This window comes from Cnephaeus nilssonii (assembly GCF_951640355.1).
Source record: "Cnephaeus nilssonii genome assembly, chromosome: 12".
Classification (NCBI taxonomy): Eukaryota; Metazoa; Chordata; class Mammalia; order Chiroptera; family Vespertilionidae; genus Cnephaeus; species Cnephaeus nilssonii.
In genome coordinates, this window is record NC_137083.1 from 38,157,004 (window position 1) to 38,175,791 (window position 18,788).

The window sequence follows — 18,788 nt, forward strand, 5'->3', positions numbered from 1 at the left end:
GAAAATAGCCACTCTAATTCAAATATACAGAGAATTTTTCATGATGTAAGCCACCATTAGATCAGCAGTGCTAAAACTGTTCGATAATTCACTTTTCCTTTCCAAAAAAAAACAAAAATACTTTGACAATACCCTGTACTAATGTATATTTACGCACTTTTAAGCTTCTGCTCACATAAAGATCTAATTTTCAACCAGTCTCCATGCTGTACCCAGGGTCAGATCCTTGTGTATCAACAGCCCAACAGGTAGAACCATCTGTTTTAAAGAGATGCTTCCTGAAAAGTATACGGCTAGCTACATTGTAAAAACGGTCTGAGAAGGACGTATAAGAATTTGCCTTTTTCTGATGCTAAAACACTCTGCAGCCACTTGGCTCTGGCCCCAAAACGTGAACACTCCTGATTGTCTCATTTGCTGCAGAAAAGAAAAAAAAAGGCTGTGAAAGCTTTCTGAAGGATGGTGTTTCAAACAGGAACACTCAAAACACTTCAGCCTATGGAGCGGAAAGAAGAGGGGCGGGAGGGTACCTTACGAAACAGCACACTTGGGGCCCCGCACGCCACCTCATTTCCCTAATAGGGATGAAAAGCTCAGGCCTCGGGTAGCTTCCAGCTGACGCCAATGCTCTCCACACCCCTTTTTTTGACAGGATTTTCTGGCGCTAGAGCCTCGTCACAAACATGCATTCCAGGACCAAGTCTGGACGGTCGAATAATCCATCGAGCGCTTTTTTACAAGCACAAACCCTTCCAGGATTCCCGTTCCCTCTCATCTCCTCTCCCTCCGTCGCCAAACCACTCCCAGGCGGGTCTTCCAGACCCGGTTCCGCCAACCCTTAGCGCGTTCACGGACAGGCAGAAACGATCGAGAAAAGACGAGTTTCGGCCCTTCCCCTCCCGGGGACCGAAATTGCAGGCTCCATTTCCTGTCCCCGGGAGGGCTGCAGAACCGTCCGCCGAGAACCGGACGCCTCTCGCCCCCCTCCAGCCCGGCGCACGCGGCCACCCGCACTCCTCCAGCCCGGACGCGGCGAGCGCGGCGGGGGCCGGGGGCGCCCTCCCCTCCGCTGCCGGCGCCGGCACCCACCTCGCGGCAGCAGCTTCACCTCCCCGTTCTCCTCCCGGGCGGACCCGCAGGCCTCGCCCGCCCCGCCAAGGCCGTGCCTCCTCCTTTCCTTCTCCCGCTTCTCCTTGGCTCTGCGCGGCTTGGCGTTGGCCGAGGCGGCGGCGGCGGCCGGCAGGAGAGGCTGAGGCTGAGCGTGCAGCAGCGCAGGGGGGACCAGCAGTTTGCGCGACACCGGCTGAGACGAGGAGGCAGCGGAGGCTGCGGACGGGACGGCCGTGCCGGCGGAGAAAGAGAAACTGTTCCGAGCAGAGGACGGGGAGGGGGCAGCAGGAAGAGCAGCGAAGCTCCAAGGCGCGGGGCTGCCGTAGCTCTGAGGCGAGGGAGCCACCGGCGGCTGCAGCTGCCTGCTGTTCCCGCCGCTGCCCCCTTCTCCGTTCAGTCTCCGCGGCGCCTTCTTCTCCTCGGTCCGGACCTTCTTGGCGGACAGAGGACCCGGTGGGTCCCGGGAGGCGGTCTGCAGCTTGCCAAACGGTTCTTTCCCCGAGACGGGGGCGGCGGCAGCGGCGCCGTGCGCCGAGCTCGGCGGTTCCGCCATTTTGCGCTCCTGTTGTATTTACTCTCCTCGGCTCCGGGCGCGGGGCAGGGGCGGGGCCCTCCGCGAGGGGCTGGGGAGGGGGCGGAGCCTGCGGCCACCGGCCTGGCCCGTCATTGGACGAGCCTTCCTGAGGGATCCCTCTGAAAACCTGTTAAAGGCGCGAACCTCGACCCGAAGAGGCGGGATCGCCAAGTGGACCCGCTTTGGAGGTCACCACGCTGCGGGGCGCGTCTGGTGGCCCCGAGAGCTGCGCGGGGGCTTTCTCCGAGGGTCGCCGGCGTGAACGCCGGTGCTCGGTGAGTGTCCGGGAAGAACCCCCGCTCCGGAACCCCAGATTTGCCCCGGCCCTGATCGCGCTAGTCTCTGCCTCGGTGACTGTGTCCTAGCACTTTCTCTTCATATTTCCCTTGGGTCCTCTGGGTCCCTCCCCGCCTCTTCGCGCCCAGAAAGCTGAATTTCGCAGAGGCTCGGCGCAAAGGAGAACATTTTTTTTCCGGGAATTAAGTCGCTCCTTCGTTTTGGCTGTAGTCGATGGATGGGAGGGGCTAAAAGTCACTGGGTGTTTTGAAAAAAAGATTGGTTACTGCTGTTAAAATCGTCTACTCTTAAAAGTTTGAGGGAAATAACTTCCTGCAAATGCGAGCCTGGAACTTTCGGATATACTTCTGAGCTTAAAGGTAAGAGTCTCCGTGGGGGAAAAATATTTTCTCACTTTTGTGATTGCACCCTTAAAGATTTTAATTTTATCATAATTATTGTAACACAGGCTCGCTAAGAAAAATCCGTTAGCAATATTTATAGATGTTTGGAAAGCAAGGTTTTTTTCCCATTGTGTTTTAGCGTTGAGTCAGCATCCTGAGTGTTCGAAGTGTGTGCTTTGATTTCTAGTTTAGAAGATAAGGAATTTGGGGGGGGATGGGTTTACAGTAATACGGTTGCACCCAAAACTAGGAGCACGATTTTCAGTTAGCTCTAAGGTCTCACATGAGACCAGAAGTCAGAGGAATAGACTGTAAAAATAAAATAGTCAAATCAGGAAATGACCAGTCGAAGGTTTTTTTTAGTCCTAAAAAGGGAGACCTAAATTGCCTACAGTTTTCTGGAAAACAGTTAAACGTCACTGATCCAGGATTGCCAATACTTACTTCCGACTTTAAATGAAGTTGGATTTTTGAGCTCCACACCTTTTGTTTTTTTCTATTTTTAGAATATTTTGGAGTCAAAATTTAATATTGGTTTATAGAATTGTTTTTTTTAGATGCCTCCAAATTTTAAAATGAAAGTATTTACTTGCATTAATACATAACAATGAAAGCGAGTGAAAACTGTAGCTGGAATTGACTGGCAGCTGACGTCTTCATGGAAAGTAGCATTGTTGGAAGAGTGGGCAGAGAGGGTAGAGCTGGAAATCATCTACTGCTGACCAGCTTTGTGACTGCAGTCAGGGTGCGTCATCTATCAGAATCTCTGTTTTATTTGTTAAGTGAATAAATTTGATTGCATGATCACTAAGGTCCCTTTAAACTTTAAACTTCTGCCTTCTGTATTCAAGAAACTTTTCAAAATCACACTGAAACCATTACAATTAAAATAGCTTCTTAATTGTTGACCCTCCAGATATAGAAAAGTGTCTCTTATATACATTAATGTAGTGCCTGTAGACTTGTACCATTTATTCCCTCACCTCCCACACAGACGTCTGGAAATCTGACTATATAAGGTTCCAGCTAAAATAAACTCTCATCTGTGTGATGTGTTACTCCTTGCACTATGCTGTTTTAAATTTTCAGAGCCTGGGCAAGAAAGGCTATGGCGGCTCACATACCATATGTCCAAATATTTAAGTTATAAATCAAGCTGAGAAACTATTTTTATAAAAACTATTCTACTTTGCTACCTTGACAAATCTACTTAAATAATAATCCTGAAGGTTAAATTTTCAGACTTTGAGAGATGGACTGACCATCTCTCTTTCTCTTCCCATTCCTAGCTTCTTCACCTGCCACACCAAAAGGGACCATAAATTAATGCAATCAACATGTCCAAGCTTATGTCCACACTCCTCACCCCCTGCAAATAGTGATGTGTAATCAACAACTAGGTCTGCCCTCAGATCTAGCCAGTCTAAAAGAGGAGTGCAGGCGCCCCAGCTGGTTTGGCTCAGTGGATAGAGTGTTGGCCTGTGGACTGAAGGGTCCCAGGTTCAATTCCAGTCAAGGGCACATGCGGGCTTGATCCCCAGTAGGGGGTGTGCAGGAGGCAGCCAGCCGATCAATGATTCTATCTCTCTCTCTCTCTTCCTTCCTCTCTGAAATTATATAAAAAAGAGGAGTGCAGGTGACCTCATAGACACCTTGCCCTTTGCAATAGAAGGAGGAGGGTCCTTATCCAGGTCTAACAGCAGCACTATTATAAAACATACCCAGGTATCTCTTCTCTCCTATGTATTCAGCCATTCCCTTTCAACTAGATCCGTGGTCGGCAAACTGCGGCTCGCGAGCCACATGCAGCTCTTTGGCCCCTTGAGTGTGGCTCTTCCACAAAATACCACGGCCTGGGCGAGTCTGTTTTGAAGAAGTGGCATTAGAAGAAGTTTAAGTTTAAAAAATTTGGCTCTCAAAAGAAATTTCAATCGTTGTACTGTTGATATTTGGCTCTGTTGACTAATGAGTTTGCCGACCACTGAACTAGATCATTACTAACAATATTGAACTAGGAGAGAATTCCCACCATCACCAATTCCTACTGGCTTCATCTCTGCTAGCACTAAAACCATCCACTTCTTTTCATCTCACCTGAAAGACTATACTAGCCTTTTCTGGTCTCATTATAGGTATTCTAATTTTCTCAAATCTGTTCTCTATTCTACCCAGAATGCTCTTTTTCTTTTTTAAAAACATTTTTATTGATTTCAGAGAGGAAGGGAGAGAGAGAGAAACATCAATGATGAGAGAGAATCATTGATCAGCTGCCTCCTGCACACCACCTATTGGGGATCGAATCTGCAACCCGGGCATGTGCCCTTGACTGGAATCAAACCTGGGACCCTTCAGTCTGTAAGCTGATGCTCTGTCCATTGAGCCAAACCATCTAGGGCCAGAATGCTCTTTTCAAAACCTAAATCTGATCATATCACTTTTCCCTGCTTCAGACCTGTTAATGGCTTTCATTGCTCTTAGGCTAAAGAACAAAATCCTTAATATGACTATAAGACCCATCATGAGCCGAAGCCGGTTTGGCTCAGTGGATAGAGCGTCGGCCTGCGGACTGAAAGGTCCCAGGTTCAATTCCGGTCAAGGGCATGTACCTTGGTTGCGGGCACATCCCCAGTAGGAGGTGTGCAGGAGGCAGCTGATCGATGTTTCTCTCTCATCGATGTTTCTAACTCTCTATCCCTCTCCCTTCCTCTCTGTAAAAAATGAATTAAAAAAAAAAAAAAAAAAAGACCTATCATGATCTAGCCCCTTCCTCTTCTGTGTCAAAGGAAAAGGTCTTTAACATGAAAAAAAAAAAAGCAAAATGATAATAATAAAAGAAAAAAGGGGAAAGAAAAAAATTAGAGGAAAGAGAGAGAAAAGGTCTTTAATTAGCAGATTGCACCATGCTATCTTTCAACATAGAACTATCTATCTATATATATAAAAGCCTAAGCGACCATCGCAACCGAACGGACAACCGAACAGGCTGCATGGGGCGACCAGGCTGGCAGGGGGGCAGTAAAGAGCGACCAGGCCATGGGGGACAATTGGGGACAACCAGGCTGGCGGGGGGGGGGGGCAGTAATGGGTGACCAGGCCATGGGGGGCAGTGGGGTGACTAGGCTGGCAGGAGGGCAGTTGGGGGTGACCAGGCCAGCAGGGAGGCAGTTGGGGCGATCATGCAGGCAGGCAGGTGAGCAGTTAGGAGCCAGTGTTCTCGGATTGTGAGAGGGATGTCCGACTGCCGGTTTAGGCCCATCCCAGCAGTCGGACATCCCCCGAGGGGTCCCGGATTGGAGAAGGTGCAGGCTGGGCTGAGAGGGATTCCCTCCCACCCCCCCTGCATGAATTTCGTGCATCAGGCCTCTAGTTGTATATATTGTTCCCTCTACCTGGAATGCTTTTTTCTTTACCTACTGCTTTTATGATGGTTTGGATAACAAGCAATTATGTAATGGCCATCACAGAAGCAGATATCATGAATAACTCCTTTATTTCTAACTTGCATGACTTGATGGACAGTGATACCATTTACTGAGCAAGGAAACACAGAAGAATGACAAGTTTGGGATTCTCTTTGACCTTGGTCCTGATGAACATGAGGTGCTTGTGAGACCTCACATCCTTTGGATACCGGTGCAAGCCAAGGCTCACTTCCTTAGAGAAGCCTACTGTCTCTTCCCTATCAAGATTAGATTCCTGCCCTGCCGGCTGGTGTGACTCAGTTGATTGAACATCGACCCATGAACCAAGAAGTCACTAGTTTGATTCCCAGTCAGGGCACATACCCAGGTTGCAGGCTTGATCCCTAGTAGGGGGCATGCAGGAGCAGCCGATCAATGTTTCTCTCATTGATGTTTCTATCTCTCCCTCCCTCTCTCTAAAATCAATAAAAACATTTTTTAAAATAATAAATTATTAAAAGACTAGATTCCTTTCTTTGATAGTTGGCTTATGTTTATCTCATCTACCCTCCAGCCATCATTTTAACTGACATCAGTTAAATGCTAATGGCCCATCCAATATTTTTGCCTCAGTGTTCTTCTTGGACCTACATTTCCATTCAGTTTCATCCACAAACTCCAATGGATCCTTCTTGATCTTTTTCATTACTCTTCCATCTCTGAAATCCTAAAATACAGTGTTTGAATATTCAGCTTTCTCACTCCTAGACACCATGCTCTTGCCCTTTGACCTCAAGATAGCTCCTAGACTCCAGGTCTTTTTTCCCCACCTAATTATGGTTGCCAGATAAGATACAGGACACCCAATTAAATTTGAATTTCAGATTAACAATGAAAAAAAATTTTGTGTAAACATGAGCCATATAATATTTGGGCCATATTTATACTGAAAAGGAAGGTATTCTTTATCTGAAATTCCAATTTAACTGAATGTTCCTTTTTTTCCTGATAACTCTGGCAACCCTACACTGATTCATCCTTCTATACTTTCTTCCCTATCCAACCTGGAACCTGTGGTACATAATTTGTACTAAACATTTGCCAACACCTCAATTCCGCACACTCTAATTCTCTTCATCTCTGTGCTGCTAAACCCCACCCTCGGGTCATTACCTCTGCCTGCTCTTCTACATCCAGTCTGATAAGCATCTCTCCATTTAACTATTGGGGATTCTTAGGGCTGTGTCACTGCTCTTTTTTTTACTCTGCATACTTCTGTGTGATATTATACATCACAGTGTCTTCTGATACATCATAAATGCTGACAGTTCCCGTCTTTCTCTCCTGCCTTGACCTTCTGCCTGATTCCTGACTCTTGTCCAGAGGCCAAGTGGACGTCATCACCTGTATAGCTACAGACACCTCGGACTTTATAGCACCCATTCCCATCCTCCCATGTATCAGTCTCCTGCATTGCTTATCCACATTATCAATTCAAGTGACAAATCTGGGACTCCTCTTTGACTTCTCTTTTTCCTTCACCTCCACATTCAGTCACTCACTATTTCTAGTCAGTTTCTCTTCTTCATTACCACTGCTGCTTCTTGCCTTCAGGCCTCAGGTCAACTTGGATTATGTCAATGATTTCCTTCCTAACTGGGTCTGTCTGCCTCCAGTCTTCCATCTTCTACTTGCTAAGTATCTAGATTTTTTAAATGAGAAGTTTCTTAAGAAACTGTGCAAGCCAAACAAACATCTGTGGTCAGATAACCCAATCTGTCTCTCCTCCCTTGCACTCTCTAAAAAAAAAATCAATGGAAAAGTATCCTCAAGTGAGGATTAACAAAATAAAAGAAAAAAAATTAATGTTTATTCTTATAGAAGATTTGCCCCTCTCAAACCTCTGTCACTATTCTGAGGGGATAGCTTCTTTTCATGGAGACTGCCTGGAGTTATGGGCAGTGACCAGCAGAGTTGATCAAGTCTAGGGACTGGCAGAGAAGTGTTTGGGATTGCTCGGTGGATAATTCATGGAACATTAAGACAACACTTTTTTCCAACATATACTAAAAATAGACTTGTGTGCATCTGCAAGTCTGATAGTTTTATAACATTGATTAGCATATCAGTTCTCAATGAATGGTGATTTGCTACCTCACAGAGTAGCCTGTTCCACTTTTGTATTGCCCTAGTTGTTAGGAAGGTATTTCTTTCACTTAACCAAACATTTCCTCTTCTGATTCCCACTCATTGTAAACCATTTTACTAGAACCTCAGCAAATAAGGCCAATCTTTTTGTTGGAATTTTAAGATTTAATTTAATTTAATTTGGGGTGGCTTGCCTGACTACTTTTTAAAAATATATATTTTTTAAATTGATTTCAGAGAGGATAGGAGGAGGAAAGAGAGATAGAAACATCAACAATGAGAATCATTGATCAGCTGCCTCCTGCATGCCCCCCACTGGAGTTGGAGCCCAAAACCCTGGCATGTGCTTTGACCAGGAATTGAACCGTGACCTCTTGGTTCTTAGGTCGTTGCTCAACCACTGAGCCATGCCAGCCGGGCTGCCTGGGCTACTTTTAATCTTTTTATCTGTTTCAAGAGAAAGTGAAGCAGTAGACAAAGTGCCCCAAGTGAAGGCAAGGTTTTGTTTTAAGATTTGCCAGTCACTGCATCCTTTTTAATGAGGCAACTCAATCTGCACCTGCATAACTGCCACAATTATTCTCCTAGATCTTAAAGGAATCCCAGCTTCCAGATGGGCAAGCCTGTGCTGGAATAATAATTAATAATAATAATAACCAAATAATTAAAAGCCAAATGACTGTCCTATTCCCTCCAGCCCCATTCCTAAACCATTTACATAACTGGTAAAATAGTGTCAAGATTTTCCCCTTGAATTCTAGGATACCGATCCTCTCAATACCTTGCTCTTGGTATGACCTGGTGTTTCCCATTCCTGAGATACTCCCAGGTTCTACAGAAAGGAGTGGCTTTCCCTTTGGCCTCATTATCCCTCTCCACATATTCTGTACTGCACTGTCCCCTGTCCTCTTTGTTCAGTACCTATTCCAGCACCAGTTCTGTAATCCACAAGTGGAATCTCTCAACCATGTGCTGCTCTCTGCCATTCTCTTCATGTTTTAGTTTTATACCTTTTTGAAAATAAATTCCTTTATTATCATCATAATGAGCTCCTTGGGGAAGAAGAGAGAAATATGCACAGTTGGTCAGCCAACTTGAACCAGAAACAGTGATATAACTCCTAGAGTCAGGTGTACAAACATATTAAAGAAATTTGGACCCTAACCGGTTTGACTCAGTGGACAGAGTGTCACCCTGCGGACTGAAGGGTCGGTCCCAGGTTCGATTCTGGTCAAGGGCATGTACCTTGGTTTCAGGCACATCCCCAGTAGCGGGTATGCAGGAGGCAGCTGATTGATGTTTCTCTCACATTGATGTTTCTATCTCTCTCCCTTCCTCTCTGTAAAAAATCAATAAAAAAAATATTTTTTTAAAAATTGGAAAACAGAAAAGTAAAAATCTGTAATTGTACCACACTAACACAAATACATTTATCTATTTATTTGCACATTTATTTAATATTCATTCAATAAATAAAGTGTAGTAAGGAAATTGTAGCAAGATAGAAATAATCACTCATAATATTTTGGTATATTTTCATTGAATCCTAATGTTATAGTTTTTTTTTAATACATTGCAATTACACTGTCTATTCAGTCTTATCTCCTTTATTTTATTTTTTAACTTATAGCACAATGGGAGTGACAAAAGGAGGCAAAGCCACCTGTCCCCTCAGAAAAAGTAATGGCTAGTTCATTTCCTCCCTTCTTGTGTCTTACAGATTTTATCGCCTCAGGCTTCCATTCAAGGTATATAGTTTTAGCCTTGCCTGGTTTCTGCTCTCTTTGTAGCTACAATCATATTTTAAATATAACTGAATCATACTCCAGTAGTGTTTTCAGTTATTAAAGTGTGTTTTTATTGGTTTCAGAGAGAGGAAAGGAAATGGGGGAGAGATAGAAACATCAATGAAAGAGAAACATCAATCTGTGGCCTCCTGCACGCCTCCTACTGGGGATCAAGCCACAATCTGGCATGTGCCCTGACGAGGAATCAAACCATGACCTCCTGAGTCATGGAACAATGCTCAACCAACTGAGCCACACCAGCCGGGCTCCAGTAATTTCTTTTTTTTTTTTTTTTTTTATAATGCAGTGGTTTTTAGTGTATTTACAAAGTTGCACATCACCACCACAATCTAATTTTAGAACATTTTCATCACCCCAGAAAGAAACAGCATATCCATTAGCAGTCTCTATATCCCCTTGTCTTCTGCCAGCCCAGGTCAATCATTAATCTACTTTCTGTTTCCATAGGTTTGTCTTTATCACTGTTTGTAGTGGGGACAGGTACAGATAGGGAGAAAAGTGAGCTCTCATCTGGAAATGAGCTTCTACTTCTGATCTCTGCTTGTCTTCTATCTCCAAAATTTGAAGTTAAAATTTGTCACTTTGAAATTTTCTTCCAAAAATTCCCATCTGATCCCCAAAAGATATTGAGCTATATCTATAAACATATATATACCTAAATTTTAATCTTATTTCATATCTTTAATCTTATTTCTTGTGAATGAGTAACCCTAGTACACATACACACATACTAGTACATGCCTACCTTGCCCTGAGTTATATTTCAAAGCCTTGTCTGAACTTAAAATAAGGGCACCATGCCTCAAACACTTTCCCCTAATTCTCTAATCCCTAGGTTTTTCAGATCAGGCTGCCATACCTGTACCTTGCTGATGTTAGATAAGATAGCCATAATATTAGGTAACAGTGAATGGTAGGAGACTAGATTGAACCATGGGGAATGGCTTAGCGCAAACACCGCTCTCCACCATGTGCACAACTAGAATGGAACATGGGGAGAGGAAGAAGGGTGGGAGGTCAGTGTGGGAAGGCTCTTTAGTGGGTACTTTTTCCAATCAGAGCATCTTGGCCTCCCTAGCTTCCCCTCCCCCCTCCGGAGTGATCCTTTGTGACGTCTGAGCTCCCCATGGCCACCATTGGCTGTGGGGAGTGCCCTGATGACAAAACAAAGCTGAAGAGGTGTGACTCCTCATTGCCCTGGGGAGGGGTATATATACAGAGGACAGGACCCCTGGGGTAAACAATTGAGAGCTTAAACATGGCAAAAGTGACCAAGAAATCATGGGAGCAACAATCCACAAGCACCAAGCGGTGGAAGAAGAAGAAGACCCGCTCTCAACCTAAATCAAGACGCAATAACAAGGTCAGGTGACCCTACCCAAGAACCTCTTTTTCTTCCCCATTTATATCCTCTACCGGCCATCCTCCCCAGATAATCCTGCCTCTGCCTGGCACAAACCTCCTCCTTAGTTCCCCCTTCCCACCCATCCCCATTTTCTTCTCCCAACCCAAAGCCCTCTAGGCTGACCTTGTTGCCTTACCAGGTTCTGAAGATATACAAGAAGATAAAAAGACCATTTCACATGACCTCAAGAAAAAAATACTCTCCTAAAGTTACAACTACTTCAAGAAGGCGGAAGAGAGGGAGAAGGGCCAACAAATTTCAGCCATTACCGTAGACTGAGCCATAAGCAGCCAGGCCAAGCCCAGCGTACCCTATAAAAAGACACCACTTGAAGATAAGATCCCTGCCAAACAGTACCTGCAGAGCAAGCTTCAGAGACCTCAGACAATCTGCTGCATCTAAGTCCTGGCTGCTGAGAAATGGCCAACTGCATAGGGACTTACTCAGACACTAATGTGGAATGGTGGTTATTAAAATCAACAAGGTGTGAGAAACCCCTCCAAAAATAAAATAAAAATAGGCTCTCTGCCAGAAATTGTGTTGCATTAGTGTTTGAGATTGTCTCTCAAAATGAGAGAGTGAAATAGCAGAAGCTCAGAATCTTTGCTGTAAAGCAAGTCCCCGGTTCCCCCACATCCACCAGAGGAGAAAATGTATGTGCAGCTTCCAAGGGTGGGAAGATATCCTTCCACCAGATTCCCCAGCTGTAGAGGACCAATTTAACAATTTCTTTACTTAGTGCTCTAGACCCAATTTAAATGTGAGTGAGATCAGCAGAACATAGCACTGCCCAAGTACACTCTAATAGGCTTAAAGGCAGTGGAGAAGGGAAAAGGGAGAAAGTAAAGATGTCCCCAGGAGGTTCTGACTTTCTCAGTCATGATGCAGAACTGAGCTGCTCTGGTCCTGTGGGTGTGTTTAGTTGGAAATTGAAGGCCATGGAGCTTCATAAACTCCCTCATCCTCTGTTGCCCTTGAGGTGAGTTGTAATAAAGGACAGAGCAGCACCAGGCCCAGCCACCAGGAGAGGATAATCGTGGCTACATCACAAGCAGAGATACTCATCTCTGGTCTGATTCTGCCCAGCCTCCCCAGTCTCACCTTCCCCATCAATTATCCCTTCCATTTGAAGCAAGGGTTGGGAACTTCTTTTCTGCCCAGGGCCATTTGGATATAACATCATCCGTGGGCCATACAAAATTATCAACTTAAAAATTAGCCTACTTAAAAAAAAATTAACCTGCTATATTTGGTCAAACACTTACTTAACTTATCCCTAATGCCTTGGCAAGGCCAGACCAAATGATTTTGAGAACCTTATATGGCCCATGGGCTGGACATTCCCCACACCTGCTTTAAGGGCTCAAAGTCCCCAGCAGAGGCAGAAATGGTTAGAATTATAGTACTCATAGGTTAGAACAGTGATCCTCAAAAAATGTGTGTCTCACCCAGCTGGTGTGGCTCAGTGGTTGAGCAGTGAACCATGAACCAGAAGGTCGTGGTTCGATTCCCGGTTGGGGCACATGCCAGGGTTGTGGGCTCCATCCCCACTGTGGGGCATATAGGAGGCAGCCAATGGATGGTTCACTCTCATCATCGATGTTTCTTTCTCTCTCCCTCCTCTCCCTTCCTCTCTGAAATCAATAAAAATATATGTTTTTTTAAATTTGTGACTCTCCAAGAGAATTTGAAACACCATGCACCTTCCTAATTTTAGATTGGCATCCTAAATTTTTTATCATGAATTTAAATATTTACTGAGAATGTAATTTCTTTTGTTTGTTTGTTTGTTTGTTAATCCTCACCCGAGGATATTTTTCCATTGATTTTTAGAGAGAGTAGAAGGGGGAGGGAGAAACAGAGAGAAACATCGATGTGAGAGACACACATCAATTGGATGCCTCCTGGCATGCGCCCCAACCAGGGCTGGGGAACCTGCAACCAAGGTCTGTGCCCTTGACCGGAATTGAACCCGGGACCCTTCAGTCCACAGGCCAACACTCTATTCACTGAGCCAAACCGGCCAGGGCGAGAATGTAATTTCTTATTGTAAATATTGATATTTAAAATAAAACTGTCACATCGTGGTTTGTTTTTTTTTTAATTTACAGTTCAGTATATATTTTTGATCAGATAAATTCCATTCCACTTTGCTATGAAATTAGATGAGAGAGGTGGCCACAAGACCGGGTTATTATTTGGCCTTGCATTTTTCTCAAAAACTTTGAATCTGCTCAAACAGTTGAACAAGCACATGGTTGAGACTCAATTCTTTGCCGCGCTGTATGAATGAGATGATTTTTTCTGTATATTTTTAAAGGCTGCTGTTGTCTGATACTGGCTTAAACTATAGGACGGGTGTCAGCCTGACCTCTGTGCACTCTGTGTGCCTACAGAACACATTAGCCTCAAACTGCACCCAGCAGAGGAGCGAATAGAACCAAGTGTATGTGGTTTATAGGGTTCACTTACAAATCAGGTGTTTGTAACATCTTTTGTGAACACGAATGTCCTGACCATTCTTTTGCTAGTGGAAAATATAACACAGGTGTGTTTATATAGATTTGCTGAAATTTAAAATGTTCATGGCATAACACTGAAAACAGTGTCCCCTAGCCGAAACCGGTTTGGCTCAGTGGATAGAGCGTCAGCCTGTGGACTGAAAGGTCCCGGGTTTGATTCCTGTCAAGGGCTTGTACCTTGGTTGCGGGCACATCCCCAGTAGGGGGCGTGCAGGAGGCAGCTGATAGATGTTTCTCTCTCATCGATGTTTCTAACTCTCTATCTCTCTCCCTTCCTCTCTGTAAAAAATCAATAAAATATATTTTTTAAAAAAGAAAAAGAAAACAGTGTCCCCTATATCCATCTTTGGCTCTTTCCGTATCTTTTTAGTAAATTTAAAACAAGTTCCTTTGTCTCTAGAAAGATGGATCCACAGGAAATTGATAGCATTAGTTGCCTCTGAGAAGGGGAACTGAGTGTCTGGGACAATGTAGAGGGAAACTTGATTGTATAACCTCTTGTATCAATTGACTTTAAGTCATCTGAATGCATTGCATATTCAATTTCTTAAAATAACAAAGTTAACTAATTAATTATGTAATAACTTTTAAAAAGCCTGTGCTTGCCAGAATTGTAATAATATGTAGTTATTTTGGTTTTCAATCATTAAAACATTTCTCTAGTTCTTAAAGATTTAACCAACAAGCATGCACAATAATAGCATACTGACAACAAGAAGATTACTGGTGGGAAGACATCAAAACAGTATAATGAATCCAGATAAGCAAAAAGGAGCCAAAACGAGAAACTCAGACTCAGTGTATCCCAGCTTTCTATTTTAAGAAATATAAAGATTGCCGAAACCGGTTTGGCTCAGTGGATAGAGCGTTGGCCTGCGGACTCAAAGGTCCTGGGTTCGATTCCGGTCAAGGGCATGTACCTTGGTTGCGGGCACATCCCCAGTAGAGGGTGTGCAAGAGGCAGCTGATCGATGTTTCTCTCTCATCGATGTTTCTAACTCTCTATCCCTTTCTCTTTCTCTCTGTAAAAAATCAATAAAATATATTTTTTTTAAAAAAAAGAAATATAAAGATTGGTACAGTGAACATCCAGATTAACACTTCACCTGGATTTCACCAGTTAAATATATTGCAAATATGATGTCATATTTGCTTTATCACTAATATGTATTGGTCTTCAGTAGGGGCCCAAGAGACCCCAATGCTGTCATGGACTTATCTTGTTAACAACTTCATCAGAATGTCCTACCAGCCCTATATAACCCTAGAGCATATTATTCTATCACCAGAGCAGCTGGTATGGTATCCTCAAAGATACCGAAGACCTGAGGGAGCAACCCGCTTTTACAATTTGGATCCAGGCACTTTTATGGTGAATGAAAATCAAGAGAAGTCAGCATTTACTGAATTGATCATTAACTTTTGTCAGGTGTGTTGCAGGGAGGTGCTGTGGAACTGGCATAAGAAAAGCAAAGAATTAAAAAAGAAAAAAAAAAGAAAAGAAAAGCAAAGAATTGCCCTGACCGGTTTGGCTCAGTGGATAGAGCGTCGGCCTGCGGACTCAAGGGTCCCAGGTTCGATTCCGGTCAAGGGTGTGTACTTTGGTTGCGGGCACATCCCCAGTAGAGGGTGTGCAGGAGGCGGCTGATGGATGTTTCTCTTTCATCGATGTTTCTGGCTCTAACCCTCTCTCTTCCTGTGAAAAAATCAATAAAATATATATATAAAAAAAAGAAAAGCAAAGAATTAGTGCTCCTTGGAGGAGTTATATCCATTTATAATAAACCAGTAATCTAGTAAATAAACTGTTTCTCTGAGTTCTCTGAGCCACTCTAGTAAATTAATCAAACCCAAGGAGTGGGTTGTGGGAACCTCTAATTTATAGCCAGTTGCCCAGAAGTACAGGTAACAACTGGGACTGGTGATTGGATCTGAAGCTGTGCGAAGTTTTACAGGACTGAACCCTTTAACTTCTGGAATCTGATGCTGTCTCCAGGTAGACAGTGTCAGAATTAAGCTGAATTGTAGGACACCCAGCTATTGTCTGAGAATTGCTTGGTGTGGGGAAGACACCCACATATTGTAATTGGTATCAGAATCATAGTGAACAAATGGATGCAGAGTTTAGGTGCTAAACAGAGAGGAAACAAGAACACTTAAATTTGTTAGAATATCTGCATCTAAGTTAAAAACAAATTATCAGGCTAATAGAAAAGCTTTAAAGTAAAAGAAAGTGGTCAAACTCTGTGGTTTCATCTTTCTCCCTCTGCATTTAAGCAGTAAAGAGTGTAAACTAGAGCATTGGTCGGTATGTTCAGTGGTTACAGCGTTGGCCGGAGCATCAAAGCCTTGTAGGTTCAAGTCCCAGTCAAGAGCACATACTTGGGTTGCAGGTTTGATCCTCAGTGTGAAAACGCTGTGTCTCTCTCACATAGTTCTCTCTCTCCCTCTCTTCCACTCTTTCTTAAAAAAATCAATGGAAAAAATATCCTCAGGTGAGGATTAACAACAACAAAAAAGTGCAAACTAGAGAATAAATGTTTGTCTACATACTTTGCCCAAAGGAGAATATTCTTCAGAGAGGTAACTATGTTCATTGGAAAAAGGGGATATAATATTTAATAGTTTAGGACAGTTCTGGAAAGAATCTTATATCTCATGCATGGTAGGGATTCCTGATGAATCCCAAGAGGCCAGAAAAGCTGCTCACCATGCTGCCTCCCCTCTCACACACAGAGGAATCACCCTTATTCAGGAGACAGAGACAATAGCAGAGCTACTTTCTATTCTCACTAACCTGGGTCCCAAAGAAGGCCCCCAAATACATACTTTTTTCTTTAAAACATTCTTCATACTTGATCTGATGATTTCTACTTTTTAAATGCAATCCATCAAATGCTTTTTCTATTTCCTAAGTTATTTCTATTTAAGTACAAAACTGAGTTTGTTTTAATAATCATATGCAGAATTCCAGGTATAGACAGCTCCATTGGTCAATTTGTTAAAAGCCTTTTAGTTTGTTTTCACAACACTTAGTTTCTACTTCCATTGCTCTGTTGTTGTTTTGTTTTGTGCTCTTAATTTCCCATGATTTAACTTTCTATTTAATTTAAACCTTAGACTTGGGAACCATCTCTTCACATACTTATAGTTAATTGTTCATCTACCTGAATGTCTTGCATTTGACTGAACATGCCCAGTTCTTTTAGCAGTGTCTCATAGGTCTAATTTCATAGACCTTTAATCAGTTGCTCTTCTCTGAACATTCTCCAAGTTATTTCTCTTTATATAGGATGGCATGTAAAATTAAATATAGTTTGTTCCAACTAAAGCCTGACCAATGCCAAAAAACAAAAATAATAATTGCTTCTCTCCTTTTTTCACACATATGCCTTACTACAATCCTGTAAAGTATTTATCTCTTATTTCAACATAGAGACTCATCCAACTTAGCATCAACCATAATTATTGGATCTCACTTGGCTTTGTTTCAGCTATGCTGTCTTAGCTAGTATTTCCACGTGTTTGTTGCAATTCAGTAGCCTATTAAAATTAAATGTTAAGTTCATAAAAGAATTTCCTTCATATATTTTTCCTTTGAAGATTGTTCTAAGAACAATTGGTATAAATAAGAACTTAGAGCTTGGGGTCTCCAGAACTAAAGCTTGAATGATTCTGAGTACTTTTGTGATATGAGCTGAAAAGGATTCAAATGGTTAGATACCAGGAGAGACTGCAAAAACTGTGAAATAAGCAGGCTGCCTTTGTTTCAACTTGTCAGAGTTCATTTGTAAGCAATTTCCGCTAACTTAAGCAAAGAGGAGTTTATTGGAAAGATGTCAGATGATTTTCAGGCTGGATAACCATGCTTGGACATCAGCAAACACCAAGAATGCTCCAAAAAGCAGAATCTCAGCAATGCTCTACAGAGGAAGAGCATTAGCACCCACTTGTTGGAACTGCTCCCTAGTCATTCAGAATTTAACCTTAGGCACTGGGGAAATGGGGAATCCTAAAAGCGGTAAGGCACAACACACGCCCTTCAGAACATTGCAGTCTAGGAAGGAAAGAAAAGAGATACACAAATAATGAAATATAAAACCAAGTGTTGATCATGCTATAAGAAGAAATATTCCAAAAGCTGACTTCCGGGTTGTCTCCTAGTTACAGAGAAAATAGACATTTCCAATAACTCTCAGTGTACATATGGTTGTTGGTAAAGTGCTTTTAATCTATCTTTAACAACCTCTTATTCAACTTCTCCTCCACTCAGGTTCTATATTTCCAGTCTGGTAACTGACAAAATGAAAAGCAGCAATCCTTAAAGGTACAACACATGGCTTTACAAACAGGGTGGGCTGTATAAAGGCACCCTTAGTGCTTATGTCTTAACCATGCTCTAGGAAAGTCTCACTTTCAAATAACTCTTATACATCGTTTTTTTGGATGTCCTCTCATGCAGCACTTGCACCTTCAGTGAAATAGCACATTGGTTTGTCACATTTTGATATGAGATGATCACAAGTAATTATTCAGAGTGTATTATTAAAAGGGAACTAAAAAACACAATAATTCAGTGTGGTGACAAACACAGAACTCCCTGCATGCCAGCTATAATTTTACCCCTTTCTCAGGAAATCATATTGGAATGCTAAATAGGTGTTTGTATCTGTACATGTACATACACAAATAATTCAACAAGGAAGTATGAATACTCAGAAGTCATAGTTGTCTGTGCCACATTATGTGTCCTTTTTATTATTATGGTAAAATACCCATAACAGAATTTACCATTTTAACCATTTTTAAGTGTACAGTTTAGCGACACCAAGTACATTCACATTTTTGTGCAGCCATCACTACCATTGACCTCCCAAACTTTTTCATCACCCGAAACTGAAACTTTATATTTTATCAATTAATTTTATTATACATCCCTTGAGAGAATTTGAGATGCTTTGGGAGGCTGAAAACGGGAGAATTACTATTCTGTACCTATCAATAGTTTTCTACTTGTTCAGTTTCATGTCCAGTACCTACTAGTATATAGGAAGAATGACTTTGTAGACATGTTATTTTATTTATTTTTTTGCATTATAGAATTTTTTAAAAATATATTTTTATTGGTTTTAGAGAGGGA

General features: G+C 42.7%; 1 protein-coding gene and 1 long non-coding RNA gene across 2 annotated transcripts in view; one reads left to right on the forward strand and one right to left on the reverse strand.

Annotated features, from left to right (window-relative positions):
* The window catches only part of RSBN1L (round spermatid basic protein 1 like), a 67,298-nt gene extending 65,562 nt beyond the window's left edge, over window positions 1-1,736 (reverse strand). The window contains exon 1 of the mRNA XM_079786801.1: window positions 1,090-1,736. Coding sequence (XP_079642927.1) covers window positions 1,090-1,663 — 574 coding nt within the window. The 5' untranslated portion in view covers window positions 1,664-1,736. The remainder of the gene's footprint in view (window positions 1-1,089) is intronic.
* Window positions 1,737-2,207: 471 nt separating this feature from the next.
* LOC307108650 overlaps window positions 2,208-18,788 on the forward strand; it is a 34,919-nt gene continuing 18,338 nt past the window's right edge. The window contains exon 1 of the long non-coding RNA XR_013814328.1: window positions 2,208-2,340. This is a non-coding gene — a long non-coding RNA (uncharacterized lncRNA). The remainder of the gene's footprint in view (window positions 2,341-18,788) is intronic.